The 16123-nt window shown below is 50.1% G+C and overlaps 4 protein-coding genes across 4 annotated transcripts; 1 reads left to right on the top strand and 3 right to left on the bottom strand.

Annotated features, from left to right (window-relative positions):
• Positions 1–2009: 2009 nt before the first annotated feature.
• On the top strand, positions 2010–2942 carry HER10_EVM0004009 (uncharacterized protein; the record flags this gene model as incomplete). The annotated part of the gene is made up of 1 exon (XM_035473669.1): positions 2010–2942. Exon 1 carries the CDS (start codon positions 2088–2090, stop codon positions 2940–2942), a length of 855 nt encoding a protein of 284 aa, XP_035326132.1. The 5' UTR covers positions 2010–2087.
• Positions 2943–3439: 497 nt separating this feature from the next.
• On the bottom strand, positions 3440–7582 carry HER10_EVM0006872 (uncharacterized protein; the record flags this gene model as incomplete). The annotated part of the gene is made up of 3 exons (XM_035476445.1): positions 3440–6750; positions 6818–6892; positions 7093–7582. The coding sequence occupies 3 exons, from the start codon at positions 7580–7582 to the stop codon at positions 3440–3442; spliced, it is 3876 nt and encodes a 1291-aa protein (XP_035326215.1).
• Positions 7583–9699: 2117 nt separating this feature from the next.
• Positions 9700–12069, bottom strand: HER10_EVM0000402 (uncharacterized protein; the record flags this gene model as incomplete). Its single annotated transcript, XM_035470186.1, has 3 exons — positions 9700–10077; positions 10150–11397; positions 11548–12069. 3 exons carry the CDS (start codon positions 12067–12069, stop codon positions 9700–9702), a joined length of 2148 nt encoding a protein of 715 aa, XP_035326017.1.
• Positions 12070–13288: 1219 nt separating this feature from the next.
• On the bottom strand, positions 13289–15849 carry HER10_EVM0005858 (putative fungal specific transcription factor domain-containing protein; the record flags this gene model as incomplete). Its single annotated transcript, XM_035475461.1, has 4 exons — positions 13289–14003; positions 14075–14404; positions 14475–14607; positions 14664–15849. 4 exons carry the CDS (start codon positions 15847–15849, stop codon positions 13289–13291), a joined length of 2364 nt encoding a protein of 787 aa, XP_035326193.1.
• Between the last annotated feature and the right edge of the window lie 274 nt (positions 15850–16123).

Here is a 16123-nt window from a genome sequence, read left to right as displayed (position 1 = left end):
GGCTGCAGCTCAAAGTCTAGATCTCAGGGTTCTAGATACGCGTTAGAACGCCCCGTCTGTTCAACCAGGTCAACCAGGTCACTGCTCAACCCGCGGGAACCGGACGAACAGAGTGTGGAAGGGAAGACAGAAAGAAAGGGGCTTCACTGCATATCTTTGCCCCGTTTCAACGTGATGTCATTCTTATTTTAGCGGTTCACCCCTGACATGACTCCGCCGGATTACTGCTTGGCAAGGGGTCCCTAGGCACGCGATAGATGTTCAGGCGCTGGCTCACTCATCCCCAGTGAAGGAAGTGAAGCACTGACAGTCTGTCGCTCAGTGAGTTTCGACTGAGGGCCTTCCATTGCCATCCCAGACTCACTCAAATCTCACCCACCGGGCAGCCAATCTCATTCATTTTCAGTGGACCGAAGAAATTCGGGCAGTGTTTGATTGGCATGAAACACCTAGCGGACCCCTTGTCAGCTGTCGTCTCAAGCGAGGGAACACAAGCTTTAGCACGTCGGCAGTCTTCAGATGGCAGTGCATCCTGATCTTCGTTTGAGAAAGGCTCACCCTGTATCCGTCCGTGTATGCACACTGCAATGCATACACTACGGCGCGGATGCTGCCGATTGTGTCAGTCGGAAGAGTCGGCGGGGGTCACAGTTGAAGTAGCTAGCTCACTCGCGAGAATTCGCTTTCGCCTGTGAAGTTGTCTATAAAATGAATTGCCCAAGAGGAAGCTTCGCGCCTGGTGGCTTAGCGTTGAAGTCCAGCCCAGTACTTTGAAACCATCTCATCCAGGAGGGCTCCAGCGGAAACACTCCTAGCTACAATGGCTGCTACTCCGCTGCGTCAGACACCGGCACCGCACTCGGTTCCACGGCCGGCAGATTCGGAAGCGGACCCAATGCATCGCATCCCGCTTGCTCGCAAAGGAGTGTCATTGGGCCTCAGAACGTCCGTTGTCGTCAGCTGGCTCGAAACTTACCTCTTCATGCTCAGTGCCTCGTTCGTTTGTGAGAGGCTCTAAACAATGGGCGGCGCTTTGCAAATGCTGAGAATCGCCTGCCCTTCCAGTCTGGCTCAGAAAAATACCTCGCTCGGATATTTTCATCTCACGCATGTCCTATTGCTTGTCTTTCAACGAGTCACTTCACTGGCCATTGGCTCTGTTACCTCCCCAAATTTTGAGAGACCGCGTTCCAGCTCAATAACTTTCTTCATTCATTCATAGCCTTCCTGGGCATTGCCTAGTAAGCCTGCTCACCCTGAAGCGTGAACCTAGCCAGCTCAAACGCACAGAGGAGGCATGTGAGTGCTACAATAATTTGTCGCTCAACACCCTACCTATCTCAATTCTTCCTATTCCTACTGCTAGTCTACTCCTACTCTGGCGTTGGCCGCAATCAACTTCTTCCCGTCGCCCACTTGAATGGCCAAGAAGATCCTAGGGAATGGAGGCGGTGCAGCCAGGCTAGACTTGATGTCATTTCGCCTATGCATTTCCGACCGAGTTTCAGCTTCTTTCGGTCATTGATCTCAGGTGAGAGTACGTGTGCTAAGACTTCGCTTCCAAATGAGATATGCAAGAGCTATTTCCATGACACCAAGCTTCACTCTGCGTATTACAAGTGCACGAGGGTTGTGTTCAGAATTAGGTGCCCGAGAACTTCACGTATGTGATTAGCCAATTGGAGTCTTAGCCGGCTTCATGTTCGCGATTGATGGGGCAGTATGGCTAGGCCACGACGGAGGCCAGGTACCACTTCATACAAAGCATACGGTATGACTCAGCGAACAAATGTCTGCAAACCTCAGAAGAAGCCGGTCGGCAAAGCGTAGCGGTGCCGACGGCAAAAGATTCACGGTGCCGAGCTTTTCGGTGTCAGTACCGGTCTTCAGGACTCACTCCGGGAGGTGCTGGCAACCGCCGGCACCGAAGGATTGGCTGCCGTGTATTGAGCATAACGGCGACTCACGAAACGAACTACAATTTTCAACCAGCAACATCACCTCGGTCCGGTTTCTCCTATAAAGGACGAGATTTTCTCCAGAAATATTTCTCAATAAACACTCTTGCATCCTATTATGAACGCATCATGCCAGCGACAGAAATCGGCCCGCCTGTCAGCGGCGTAGCGCCACCGTCTAACCATCTGGTTTGGGAAGATCTCTCCCTCGTTATCAATAATGTCGATCTTTCAATTTCTACCGTCCGCCGTGACGGGCCACTTGATCCCATACTCTTCCTCCACGGCTTCGGGAGCACCAAAGAAGACTTCACGGACGCAATCCATCACGCGCCACTTTCCGACCATCCTTTACTCGCTTACGATGCTCCTGGCAGCGGTGCATCCACCAGCTCTGACTACAACGCCATCTCCATGCCATTCCTCGTAGCCGTAGCTGAGGCAGTTCTGGATGCTCATAAGATCACACGGTTCCACCTTGTCGGCCACTCTATGGGCGGCTTGACAGGTTTGCTGCTCGCACAACGCAACCCAGACGCGGTACTAAGCTTCACCAACATCAAGGGCAATCTTGCTCCAGAGGACTGCTTCTTGAGCAGACAAATCTTTGACTTCCCGGCAAGCGATACGGAGATGTTCATCGCTTCCTTTATCGAGCGGACTCGGCGATCAGCGGACTACGGGAACGGGATTTATGCAGCAAGTTTCCGTTCGAAAGTCAGACCAGAGGTAGTGGGGCCGACTTTCGAGTCCATGGTTCATTATACCGACAAAGGAGACTTACTGGAGGTGTTTGAAGCACTTCCGTGTTCAAGGATGTTCATTTTCGGTGTATCCTACAACACATTATCCTATCTCTCACGGATCGCACGTGCTGGCGTCGAACTAGCCGAGATTCCAAACAGTGGGCATTTTGTTATGTACACCAACCCTATGGCGGTCTGGAGTAAAATGGGTAGTCTTATCAGCAGAGCTTCAAAATAGCCACTATTGTTTTGTCTACCATTGAAGCATACAAATTTTATCACTTAAAGTTTAATCCATGCAAGTTTTCAACGGCCCGCGCTGACTGAGAGATGCCCAATGTGTACCGAGTTGCTGAAGCAAGTCCTGAAGACCATTCTCTGCGACTGCTTTCCATACCATCTCAAGGTTCTCACCTTCTCCCTTCAACTGTTGAATCCATTCTTAGCACCTTAAACGCTAGATAGCGTCAATATAAATATCTATTGTTACAAATATCGGCAAGAATGAGTGTACTACTCTGATTGGAACTCCTTCATACCAGCCTAAGTAAGACAGAAATGGGCGAGAACTGAAAGCTAAAGGCGAATGAGGAAGTTGTCCAATAGTTGATTACCTAAATATAGTCACTTGGCTCTCAAGATCGTCGAGGTGTACGTAAATGACTGTCGGAGGAAAAGCATTCTGCACATCTTCCTAGATTGATCAAGCTAGAAAAGATCTATCTCTCCTCCCTCCTAGTAGGGTTCGTGAAAAGTCCAGCAATGAGAAGCATCTTGGCATTCGAGCCCAGAATCCTTACATTCCAGGCAGATGACGAAGTCGCCTCCATCGCACAAACTACAGGTGTAGTATGACTCCTTGTCTGGGAAGGTACAAGTCATGCAGATATCACACCACGCTGAGTCGCAATCGAAATTTGCCCCTTGTGCGCCAAGCTCGTTATTCTCCGGAACATGAGTTTTGAGCTTCAATGCATGTTGCAAGACAAGTTCGATGACTTGGGTGCTCCCACTTTTTCGTGCCCACCACATCGAGCTTCGCCCTAGTCCATCTCGACACTCAAATGACCCCTCATCGACTGAGAGCAGGTATTTGACGGCTTCTTCATGTCCATTGCGACAAGCTGCAGATAATGGGGTTGATCCATACTGATCCGTGATTTGAAGGTCCAGTCGATTCTGAGTGGTTAGTGTTTGGATCAATTCGTAATGCCCGCGAGCTGATGCATAAAATACTGGTGTTCGACCACTGTTATCTTGTACATGGGTACTGCACCTAGGGCTCTGAAGCAGCAATTGTGCAACTTCTGTATGCCCGCTCAGAGCTGCAGCGTGTAGAGGCGTCCACCCACGGTCGTCAGTCAACCCTACATCTACTCCCTCAGCAAGAAGCAGTTCAATCACCCCAACGCGTCCGTTATACGACGCCTCGTGGAGTAGCGTCCATCCTGCGAAGGCTCGTAGGGAACCATCATTACGAGAGTCACTAAGAAGCAGCTCAGCAAGCTTGCTGTTCACGGCAGCTGAAGCTGAGTAAAGTGGCACCATCCCGGCTTTGTTGGCCCAAGATACGTCGTCGCACCGACTAAGAAGTAGCTTGGCTACTTTTTCATGCCCGCAACTCGATGCCAAGAAAATCGGTGTCCATTGGCTATCGTCCACAGCGTTCGAGTCAGCGTCATTGTCTAGAAGTAGCTCGACAATCCTTAGATGGCCATGGCTTGATGCTATATGCAGCGGCGTCGTTGAGTTATTGGTTGCAGCTGCGACGTCGGCGCCTGCACCGAGGAGCATATTGACGATATCATAGTGACCACCATCAGAAGCGAAATGTATCGAGGACCACTTGCTCAGATTTGCGTGGTGAACATCAGCCCCCTTCCCCAGGAGCAAGTTGACAATGTCTAGGTGTCCAGAGTGAGAGGCAGCATTAAGCGGCGACCAACCATCATTACTCTGGGTTAGAATTTCGGCCCCGTTGTCGAGGAGCAGTTCAACAACATCGAAGTGCCCGCAGTGAGAGGCCACATTGAGTGGTGTCCAACCGCCATCGTTAGCAACAGTGACGTTAGCTCCCCTTCTAAGCAGCAACGCAACGACGTCGAGATGGCCGTAGTAGGAAGCTACGTGTAGTGCCGTCCAATTGTAATTACTTGTTTTCTCGCAGTCTGCGCCTCTATCGAGAAGGAGTTCAATAATTTCATAGGCTCCATAATACGAAGCTTCGATGAGAGGTGTCGACCCTGTGTGATTCGACATTGAAATATCGGCCCCCGCATCTAGAAGGATCTTTGAGAGTGTCAAATTTCCAGCGTTGCCTGCAATCTCCAGAGCTGTTCTACCAAACGGCGCCTTGGCATTCACATGATGCTTCTCGTCGTGGATGAGGCAGGAAGCAAGCTCAGTGAAGCCAAGACGGGCAGCGTAGTGTAAAGGACTAGCGTGGTGAGGTTCAGCTGATGAATCAGCTCCCAAACCGAGCTCTACGCTGTACTTCTCAAACAAGTCACGCCACATTTCCCAACTGGGATTGAGCTCATCGAACAAACTCATCATGAGCTCTGTCAGTTCTTCGTCTTCCTCATAACCGACGGTGGAATGCTGATACCATGAACTCGCGGCGTAGTGTCGGAATGACCCCTTGACGCTCACTTGAAGGTTTTCTTCCTGGGTGCTTTCCATTTGAACCGTCGAATTGATCTTCTCTTCAAAGTCCCAGAAGTATTGACTGTTGATGTAGCGAAGGCAAAGCTTTGCTAGCCTGCTGTTTTGTTGAAGCTCGTTTGAGACTTGACTGTTCATGCGAATCGATAGCGATTGAGATGAAATGTTGCAAAGAAAATGTTGTTTGACTGAGAAGTGAGTCAAGTGCACCGTCCTTGACCCCCTGTTAGAATCCGAAGATCCTCGAACTTCCAAAAGCGAGCCGCAGGGGCTTTGTATCTCGCTTTCAATAAAGTCGTCATCAACTTCATCGGGCAACTCATGCTCAGGGAAGTTGAAATCTTCCTCGTCGATCAACATAGCCTCGGAGATTTCGTTGACGGTCAAGGGCCGCAGAGCAAAAGCCGCCCATTGTAATAGAGAATAGGCACGTTTACGGATCGGGTCTGGTAGTCTGGAAATGCGTGTCCAATTTCGTTCATAAACATGATCAAGTCCAGATGGTATTTCATTGATCGCATCCTCAAGTTGCTTCTTGTTTTTCCAGCTGCGCAAGGAATCTTCGTGTAACTTGACCCAGAGGAATTGGCCATTGGACCGATCCGCAAGCATCTTGGAGACACCTTCTCTAGTTGCTTCGTCCTTTCTCGGCAGCTTCTTGTCGACAATACTTCTTGAGTATCGAGCAACGTCGGATTGCACGTCTTGAGAATCGATTTTGAGTTCCTCGCAGTTTTTTGAGCACATCATAGCACTTCGGATCTCAGGCTCGTCCCGACTGACAACTAGGAGGCGAGATGCCGTGTTGGTCATTGCCCCAATCACGGTGTTGAGAAACCTCCTCAAGGACTTCCCGTCATGCGGAGCCTTCCCCAACCAAGTACACTCATCCAAGCCATCCAAGACCAAGATGGCTCCAGGTACGACTTGCAAAATTTCTCGAAAGATACTGACGATTTCTGTCTCGGTGGCGAATTGTTCGTTTTGAGCTAGCCACTTTTCTCGCACCAACTGGTAGGTAATCTGGTCAGACGATGCCATCTGGTAAACCCATGCTCGAATCGCTGCGTAGGGGTTGTCGCGGCTTTCGAATTCAGACGACAGAAAGAAATAGACCACAGGCTTCTGGGATATCTCTTTCAAGTGTTCGACGATGCTCGCGCATAGAACAGTTTTTCCGAGCCCTGCGGGCCCATTGACCCACAGAAGCCTTTCGGTATTGATGGTTCTACACGCTTCGTCTAGAGCAAGCCACTCGACAAATTCGAGACGGTCAACAATCCAATCACACGTCCCATCGAGCTTTTTCTCCTTGGCTTCAGAGAAGAGATCGTTCGGCGGCGGGCATGCTACCCAGGCCCTGAGGTCTCGCCGAGTCTCGGCTGCAGTCACCGGCGTCAGTCTTAAGCGCAGTATTTTGGGAAGTTAAATTGAAGAATCTCGATGTACCTTCCATCTCCCTTTCCAACCGAGACAAGGTCTGTCGAAGCTCACGAAGCCACGTCTGTTTTTCAATTTCGTCATCTAAGCCAGATGGTCTTGTCAGATTGGTTTGATCGTGAACTTTCGTATGTAACAATTCGATATCGAGATAATACAACTAGGCTGTCTCCAGTATTGACAGCCGATGCTCGAACTGTGCTTGAGCTCAAGGGAACGCGGGCGTAAAGACACACCTATTCCAGAAGGATAAGTCTCATTGGATCTTTTGGTAGCTTCCCCACCTGGAAATGAACTATCGGGAGGAACCAGGTTGTGCAGATGCTGGACGAGAACTCCGAGGTTTTCGACTTGAGAAGTGCGTCTAGCCTTGCCCCTCAAGGACCAAAAAAGCTTTTGCCTCCTTGATTCTGATGACTTTGGAAGGGATTGGATGCCGCGAGTGACGGTTGCTGAATTTTCATCCAGCCCGAGTTCCGATGTTTTTGCGTCACCACAGATTGCCTTGATGACACCAAGCAGCTCTACTGCCATCAAGCGGACCTGCGGGTCATCCAGAGCGGTGTGATGGTCGTTTGGGAGCTTTCCTTGCCTGAACCCGACATCGTGAGCCCATTTCTTGAGACGAAGCTTTTCCGCATCGAACTGGACAGCGAGTGAACGTGAATCACGGTCGAAATCTTTATAAATGTCGACTCTCTCGATGACATCTAGACAAGTACTAAGGATACCCGCGAGCCCAGCGATTCCGACGGCTAATCCAACCGGCTCCATGGTCGTTGATGTTGAAATTAGACTTGCAATTGTGATGAGAAAGAAATCAGGCTACCTGCCTTGGGTGAGGGGGAAACGCATCCTGCTCTTATCACTCCTGTAGCCTGGTTGATTGGGCCTGCATGCAGTCATCAGCCAGGGCGTTGATTGGCAGAGAATCGATCGCCACTGAGCACAATTTCTTTTTCCTGTTGCCTGCAGTAGGCCAAGTTCAACTTTACCACTTTGCAACCCATCTGATCGTCTTTCGGCTGGTAAGAGAGGATCATTCCTTGGCCATTGCGGAGGAGCACAGGCGATGATTAGTACAGGCTGAGGTATCCAAGCAAGTCAGTGACAAAATAGGATGACGGTCAATCGAATATTATAATACGCTCTTAGCTTAGATTGTTCTTGGTTTTCGTATTCTTCATGTTTCAAAGTTCTCTTGTTACTTTTATCTTTCAGATACCTATTGCGGAATACTTTATCAAAAAGGGCGGAATAGGGGAAAGAGCTAGGACATCTTCGAGGTGGGAATCGAGTATGTCACCCACTTGCCTACGTTACGGAAGTTACCTTACTGTAGACACCACCAGCTTCACCTCCGGGTGGTTAGTGATCGGATAAGCCGACATACTGGGGAAAACTGCTTGCGCTCCTTTCAGGTCATAATTCAAGCCAACATTTAATAACTTGTCTCAGACTTTGGATGGAATGTTCATCAATGTACAAATGGTGCAGGGCACTACTTACTTTTGAGGCGTTGTCCCGACTACCGGGCATTAAGATCTTCCGCATGACAGAAAGGAAAAAAAAGAGATTGCACAAGATGGGAACGGCACTAGTGCAAAAGGCGACACTTCCAAATTTCAATCAGACAAAAACACCAGTACTGCGAATAGTGTGGACCTCCACATCGTCTTCCTCCTACATTGCCTTGATTACTTGGATACGGCGGGCAAACCCTGCCTGGCCAACGACGATCTCAAATGGGCTCGAGCTACCACCAGGAACAATACCCAGCATGGTACCTTCGATACAAAGAAGCACGTGCTGAGGCTCATCTTCTCAAATCGCCACGTCCGAGCATTTTCGATGCGGACCTGTCGAGTCTTGCGACGAGCGCTAATGAATCTCTTTATCGCGTTTGCCCCATTGGTGAAGACGACGCCGGCTGTGATTGCGATGAGAGAAGATTGGCGTATCAAGATAGAGTGTACGACATGATCTGCAGAACGTCCGAAGACGACTTGGTCAAGAAAGCGAATATCAGTCGCGAGGAGTACAAAAGCGAAATTCAATTGCGGAAGAAAGCATACAGGGCTCATGCACTCAGCAAAGGGCAAAGGTCACAGGTACGCAAGGCAATGAAAGCAATCCGGGAGGGAATTGGCGCGGCGCTTCAGAAGGCATCACTCAAGAAAACTTTACCACTCCGCCAACTCCCAAAGACTCGGGGAGATGTTATATTCAGCTACTATTTGTTGGATCCAGATGAGATCGACACATGGACAAGCATCCAAGACGCTGAAGAGGATTCGGACAACGCCCTCGACATGGATAATCCGTTTGATGGGTCATGGGGTGTTCATTTTTGGGAGCAAGATTATGATTCTCCTGAAAGTATTACTGCGAAAGCACGTGAAGCCATCAAAAGAACGAAGTCTTTCATCACGAGGAAGTCAACCCTCTTGGAAGGGGAGGTTACTATCGGTCGCCTCAACATTGGCTTCGTCGACTTCCTCTGCCCGCGAACCGCAGGGCTCTACAACACCAAGTCAGATCACTCGTACGAAGGTCACAAAGTGAAGGTTCAATTCATCAACGATGATTACCTTATCCTAGATTTGGACTCTACCATCTTTGCAAACAATTCTGGCCCAGACTCGCCTTGGCCATCAAATGTCAAACCAGTGCGCCGATTCTACGGAGTTACAAAGACTAAGGCACGGAGCCTTCTGGACCAAAGAACTTGGGAAGGAGGAGGAACAAGTCAAGAGAAGAGGACACGACCCCTACCGCGTGACTGGAGTACGGAGTGCAAGCTAGCCTATGCGGTGGGGGCGCGTTACAATCATCGGTGCTCTGAATGGGACATAGATGTGTAATCATCTCTATCAATCGAAAACCAGCGCCTAGAAAGTTCCCACGACAGTAGCACTACGCGCCGTCGAGGCAAGCTTCAATATGACCTGTTCTCCCTTCCACTCCGTCGCACTACCGTTGACAGTGACATTTTTCAGTTGACTCCCTTCCGGAATCCGCATCTTGACCCAAACTTCAGCTGGAGGCGCCTTACTGAAACCTAGAACCGTCGTGATGGTACCCGCCTTCTCGTCCAACTGCATATCGAGGTCGACTGATCCCCATTTGGTCGGGGCTCTCTGCACTCCGACCTTACCCTTGCTGAGCCATTTCCTCGGAACGCCTCGTCCAACTAGCAAAGCATCCTTGTCGGGGTGATCGAACAACAGTGCTGCCCTAAGCAAGACGGGAACCGTAAACTGGGAAGGCTGGCAGTATGTGCTGGAACCACCTCCAGTTCCGGCAACTTCAGCCGCAAGCCATAAGCCCCTGTTATAGACGTGATAACGATGAGAGTACAAGAAGAGCACGAACTCATCAAGGCGGTCCTGGACAAGCAACGAAAGGGCGTAGCCATATGAAATGAAGCCCAAGATGTCGCGAGTATCGGACCTGAGGGGCGTCACGTTGGCAACAACACCCACGCTAGTAATTCCGTAGGCGCGCATGGAGTCAATTACCATGTCAGTGTGGTTTGATGAGAGCACTGATGCTTGAAGCAGTTCTGAGTAGACCCGGTGCGGCCACCACTGAGAGGATGCATCTCCCTTTTCGGCCAGGTCCTCGAGAACATGGGTTGTCTCATTCGGCAGGACAGGAACATAGGCAGGCGTGAAGTTCCTCTGGATCCATTGGTCCAATTTGAGGGATGTCTGGTTAATGAGCTGTTCAGCGCGGGTGTTCCAGTCATTGGCATGGTCGGCAAATGTCTCAATCTTGCTAAGATCCTTAAGACCGCGAGCAGCGAACGCTGCGTTGTTCCAGTACGGTTTCTCGAACCGCCATGCATCGTTTCTCAGTGCCGCATCAGATTCGCTCCAGCCAGAAATGAGGCCGTAGTATGGATCGTCTTCAGGGAGCTTCAGGTTCTCGTCTTGGCGCGTGGTGAGCATGTTGGCCCAGGCGAGGATCTTCGTCTTGTACTTCTCCGGCAACGCGGTGTCGCCCGTGTACTGTACATAGCGTGCGATCAAAGAAAGTGACATGCCGAACTGGGGCACGGCAGGCCCACGCATCTTGATGGCTCCATTATCGTAGACATACCAGTCCATGTAGTTCTCAAGGATGGCCTTGGCCTGGGCAAATCGCCCCCAGGCCAAGTTAGCCGTGAGCGACATGGTCATGATGTCTTGGAAGCCGTCGTATTCTGATCCGCCGTAGTCGCGTTCGAAGGCACCGTATCTGGGAGTGACACCTCCAGCGCGACCAACAAGCTCTACAGCAAAGGCATGTTTTCCAATATCCGACCAGCTCTCATCCGGAAGGGTCAAAGATATTTCGTCCTTTACGTGCGAGTCCCAGTAATCGGCGAATCGCATCAAAGCAGGGTAAAAGTCATTGGCAGTAGGATGCGCCTTCAAAGGCAGGAACTGCTTGTAATCCAGAGCATACTTCTGTGCACGCAGGACTCTGCCCTTGACATACTTGATAGAGAACCAAATGTGAACGATATCGGGATCTGGGGAGTCGACGTCGGCGAATGTAGTGATATCGACCCAGTCGGTTGTGTCAACGAGGCCCCGGTAGATCTTTCGAGAAGCAGGCATCCATCCGTTGAGCAAGCCATCGAAAGTGTAATTAGAGTGAGTTCCGTCTGCAGCCTCAGACATGTCATTCCAGGGTGCGTAGTTCTTTGTCATGGACTGCCAGTCCAGGGCCATCGTATCATTAGCCTGGACGTTTCCAAGGTACACATCCCATGGCAGGAAGGACAGGTCGATGACGTCGCGAACGTGTTCCTCAACAGGTTCGCCATCTTGGAGAAGACGCTCTGCCAACACGTCATTCTGCTTGAGATTGACATCGTTTGCAGGATCCAGGCCAAAATATGCGTCCACTGTTCGGTTGATTGATACAGACTCGTCCGTGGAGGCTTCAACGTATCGCTTAATCTCTCTGCGAGTTCCAGAAGCAGACACCAAGACGAGCGGGCCATCGAATCGAGTGATGTCTTCGTACGCAGTCCATGTTTCCCCGTTGTAAGTGAAGGTGTCGATGGATGTTAGGCCATCAACGGTCGTTTCCTGTCGAGGATTCAAGTGATCTGTAGTTGTGCTATCGGGAAATCCAGTATAGTCATTGCCGGAGCGTTGTGGCACCTCATGGTACGGTTTCGGGTGCTTGACTGGACCTCTTCCGGCCAGAGATGTGAGAATGAAAGACGAAAAAAAGAGTGACTTGATAAAAGAGTGACGAGGCATGATTGCAAATGTTGCCCAAAGGGCACTGACAATTCCTAAAACAGAAAACCTAGCCTAATCTTCAGACTGTCACCATCGCGACTCGGGGTCGTTATGGATTTATATTGCATAGCAGTCATCAATTTCTGTTAAAGCAGAGACTATCATGGGCGTCTCGTACGCGTGCACCGAGTCAGGCAAATGCGCTAGGAAACGTTAATTGACAATGTGCCGCATTACCGGGGAGAAGTCATATTCTCCTACGCTTTTTTGTGAGGAAACATCCCAAAATCTCCCCATCATCAAGTTGAAGGAAATGAGGCATGGGGTTCCGAGAACTCTCTTATATTAGATAAGGTTTTACTTTGTGCAGTCTAGCCTATGTAAGAAGGTCTCAGCTTATTTGCTCGCGAACCATTGAACCAAATGCGCGCGGTCCAATTCCTATTTCTAAACGCTATTTCTGATTTCTAAAGTCCTCCGAGCTTAGGAATTCTCACTACAAGCACGGACTTATGTACTCAGCACATGTATTCTTCATGTCGTGTAGTGGATGTTGCTCTTTCCGCAAGTTCCGGCAAAGATTGAAAGGGGGCTCAGATATTAGAGTTGACAGGGATAATCGTGGACTTAGACGGTGTGACCGCTGTCTAGTGCAAAAACGACCCCTTTGGTGGAGTTCGTTGATTCTGTTACAGTCCGCTCACAGCGGTGGGAGACCGGACTGGCCCTTTATCTTCGGAATCTGCATGTTGTCTGTATTTGCAGAGCAAGTTTTGAAATCATTCGGATCCGAAAATCGGCCTCAATGACACCCGAGCAGAGATTCGATGATTATTCTTGGAAGTGAACTTCAATTAGTCTGAACATGGGAGTCACCATTTGACTCCGTAGCAGTGTTGACTCGACGACACTTGAGAACTTCAAGTTGCTCCCGAGGTCAAGAAGCCCGGGGTCGAACATCGAACTCTCTTGATGCACAAGACTATGTCTTTCAAGTGATTACCATCCTGCGGCAGCACCACGGTCTTGATTTGTAATTTAGGCTCTTGTGTTGTCCAGCATGAGATGCCGGTTCATCGAGGATGAGATATGCCAACCCCGCCATTATTAAGAATGTATCGGCGATCTAAGATCTCATATTGGCTGTTCACATCTCACCCACGGACTAGAAATGCTCGTCTCAAGACTCCAAATTCGTGGTATACAGCGCATCTAGCAGCTCTACATCTTTTCGTCATTAATTGTACATCCATGGACAGCCGCTTCCGTCCATGCTCTCAAATCCTGTTCCATCCTGAAGCCAATCTTGGTCCAGAAACATGCAATCATTACCGTTTTGATCCAGCGATAGCTGCTCGTGGAAGCCGATATCAGCCGGCATATCAAACACAGACTTCGTAGCAGGTTGTTGGCCTTTTTTCAAATCCATAAACTCCCCAAGCTCTTCCAGAGGAGAAAAATCAATGTCGAGAAATCTAGATACCCCTGGCCGAATCGCACACCCAGAGCTCATGCTGTTCTCAACCTCTTGCGCCACCCTACTTGTCTCCGCGACTCTCTTCTCGGCCTCTTTCGCGGACCTCCACTTCTCAATCAAGCTTTCCAACTCGGAGCTGGCTTTCTGCGCCACTGGATATGACTTCCCGAGCTCGGACAAGGCTTCAGTAGAACTCTGAAGAAGAGCTTCGTGGTTACCTGGTTGTCCTGCACGAAGGTTGAGGAGATGAATGCTACCCGCGATGAAGACGAAGTGTACGATCGATGGCGGCATCTGTCGCATGTTGAAAGATCGTCTGTAAGTCGTTGCGAGCTTTGTGATGTTTGCTGCTGCTGTAGCGCATGCGTGTGTGGAGTTGAGAGCCGAAGAGCTCATGTCGTCGACGTCGAGGAATTTTGAAGACAATCGGAGGAATGGCCGGTGAAGTAGAATGAGAGCGAAGTAGAAGTTCATTCTGCGTGCTTCTTTAGTTCCTGTACTTAAGGCTTGGCTGGTACGATCACACGAAGTCTTGGATATACTTACTGCAAGATGAAGACGTGGGGCTGTGCCAGGATATTGGAATCGCTGGACCATGTCAAGCTCTTAGGGAGATCGTGATGCCACTGCCATAGGGCTCTGTGAAGTTGGGATGCTTTCAATCTCATCTCACTCGTCGACGAGTGCCGCCGTTGACGGTGGATACTGATTAGTATCTTAGAACACAGCACTGAGAGCGTTGAGGTGTGATGTAAAAGTGACGAAGTCGATTCGGCTTCGTCTTTGCCGACGCCTTTGGAGGTTCGCTCAGGTATGGGAATGGTGATATCCCACTCCATAAAGGAGTTTGGTCGCCCACAGTAAGCGCTGAAGAGGCTGATCACAACCGAATGTTAGTCACTCGACTCACTGCTGGGAATGGTCAAGTATGGATTGGTGTACTTACTTGTCTTCAATATGGCAGCCCCAGAATACTCTCCTTCTAAGACTGGCCATCTCTTGGCTCATCTTGCCAGACGCAACAGCTTTAGAACAGTCCAGATGGAGGCCCAATTTACTCGCCATTCTGAAGGCAATGCCTATAGTAAAGACATCAGTGGATGGACATATATTTGTGACTTAAAAAGTATCTTACCACTGTACATCCAACCAAGAGAGTTGTCCTTCATGGCTCCATATCGAGAACCAAGTATCAAAGCCGCCTGGACAGTGGAGATGGTCGGGTGGTCCATCTCTAGATCAAACATTGAGCGTGCTCGCTTCGCAAAAGTCTCTCCAGCAACACCGCCGGTAGAAGTAGAGTATCGCACGACTCCCTTGTCAAGACTTATCATCGATGCCAGAGCCATGATTGCATACAACAGACATGGGGTATAATAGTTTCGATCGCCGCGGTGTCCTTCACTATCGTCCCAAATTTCCCGATGACGGAGGAATAAAGCACGATCAACGACAAGGAGGTGAGATGATTGCCATTTCCAGAAAAGGTCTAGCAAATGGGACACAATTGGTTCTGGCTCGGGGAAGCATTCGAGAGCACCGCGAGCTTGTCTGCTCGTGTCGTCCTCAAAAGAAGAGCCTTCCCCTCGTGGGCTCCTTGATCGCGACTGGTTCTCGGAGTACGGGAATAGAGTCGCCGAGCCAAGAAATTGGTCAAAGTCTTGCATGCTATCGGGTGTTCCAACCTCTTCCATGACGGGGGGGAAGCCCTCGGACGCGCAGTCAAAGTCTGGCCTGCTGGGGCCTGAGAAGGAGATCGATCGGATGCCATTGTGTGTAATGTCGTCGGTCTTTGGTCTGTTTTGCCCCGAGAATGACACAGATCTTGAGTGTGAGGCGGGGTGAAGCTCCTGTTGCGACGTCACAGCCCAACTCGTCTGTCCTCCCTCCGGAGGAGAGATCGATATCGTCATATTTTGAGTCCCCGGACTTGAAGAGCTGGCAGGGCTTGGGAAGGCACGTATCCTCGCATCCTGGTAGTTGTCTACAGTCCGTCTTGCCTGTTCCATCAGACAATCCGAATCTTCATCCGTCTTATGCCGCGTGACTGGGAGCTCTGGGTTCTTGGAGACGTTCTTGACAAACTCCTCTAGTGCCTGCATTCGCCGTTGCAGTGCCTTGGTCTCGTTCGGTTGTCGTTGACTGCGCTTATCCTCGCCGTAGCGGACCTCACACTTTTCGTTCTTGTTTCGACATGAGGTGCAGGACCGGTCCATTCGGTCCCCCGAGCTCAAAATCTGAGAGATGTCGCATCGTCTCTTGTCCTTCTTGCATCGTACGCATGCGAAACTTGCGCGGCTCGCGTGTCGGTCTCGGGTCATGATTGGAGTTGTCGAAGGTTGTTCAGCTGCGTCTGCTTTCTTTCTTTCTTTCTTTCTTTCTTTCTTCCTTCACCAGTCAGCGCGTAGGATGTGGGAGCAAGTATCAGAGAAAATTGGAAGATTTGAATCTCGTGGGGGGGAGAGCGGTCACGATGAGCAGCAAAGTCAGGTACGTGGGGGTATAATGGGCCCAGAAAAAAGTGCAACACACGACAGCTAACTTTGTTTTGTTGGTCACGATCTGCTATTCTAAGATCAGAAACGGCGGGCATAA

This window comes from Colletotrichum scovillei (assembly GCF_011075155.1).
Source record: "Colletotrichum scovillei strain TJNH1 chromosome Unknown Contig00012, whole genome shotgun sequence".
Taxonomy (NCBI): domain Eukaryota; kingdom Fungi; phylum Ascomycota; class Sordariomycetes; order Glomerellales; family Glomerellaceae; genus Colletotrichum; species Colletotrichum scovillei.
This window is presented reverse-complemented; position numbering and strand designations above follow the sequence as displayed.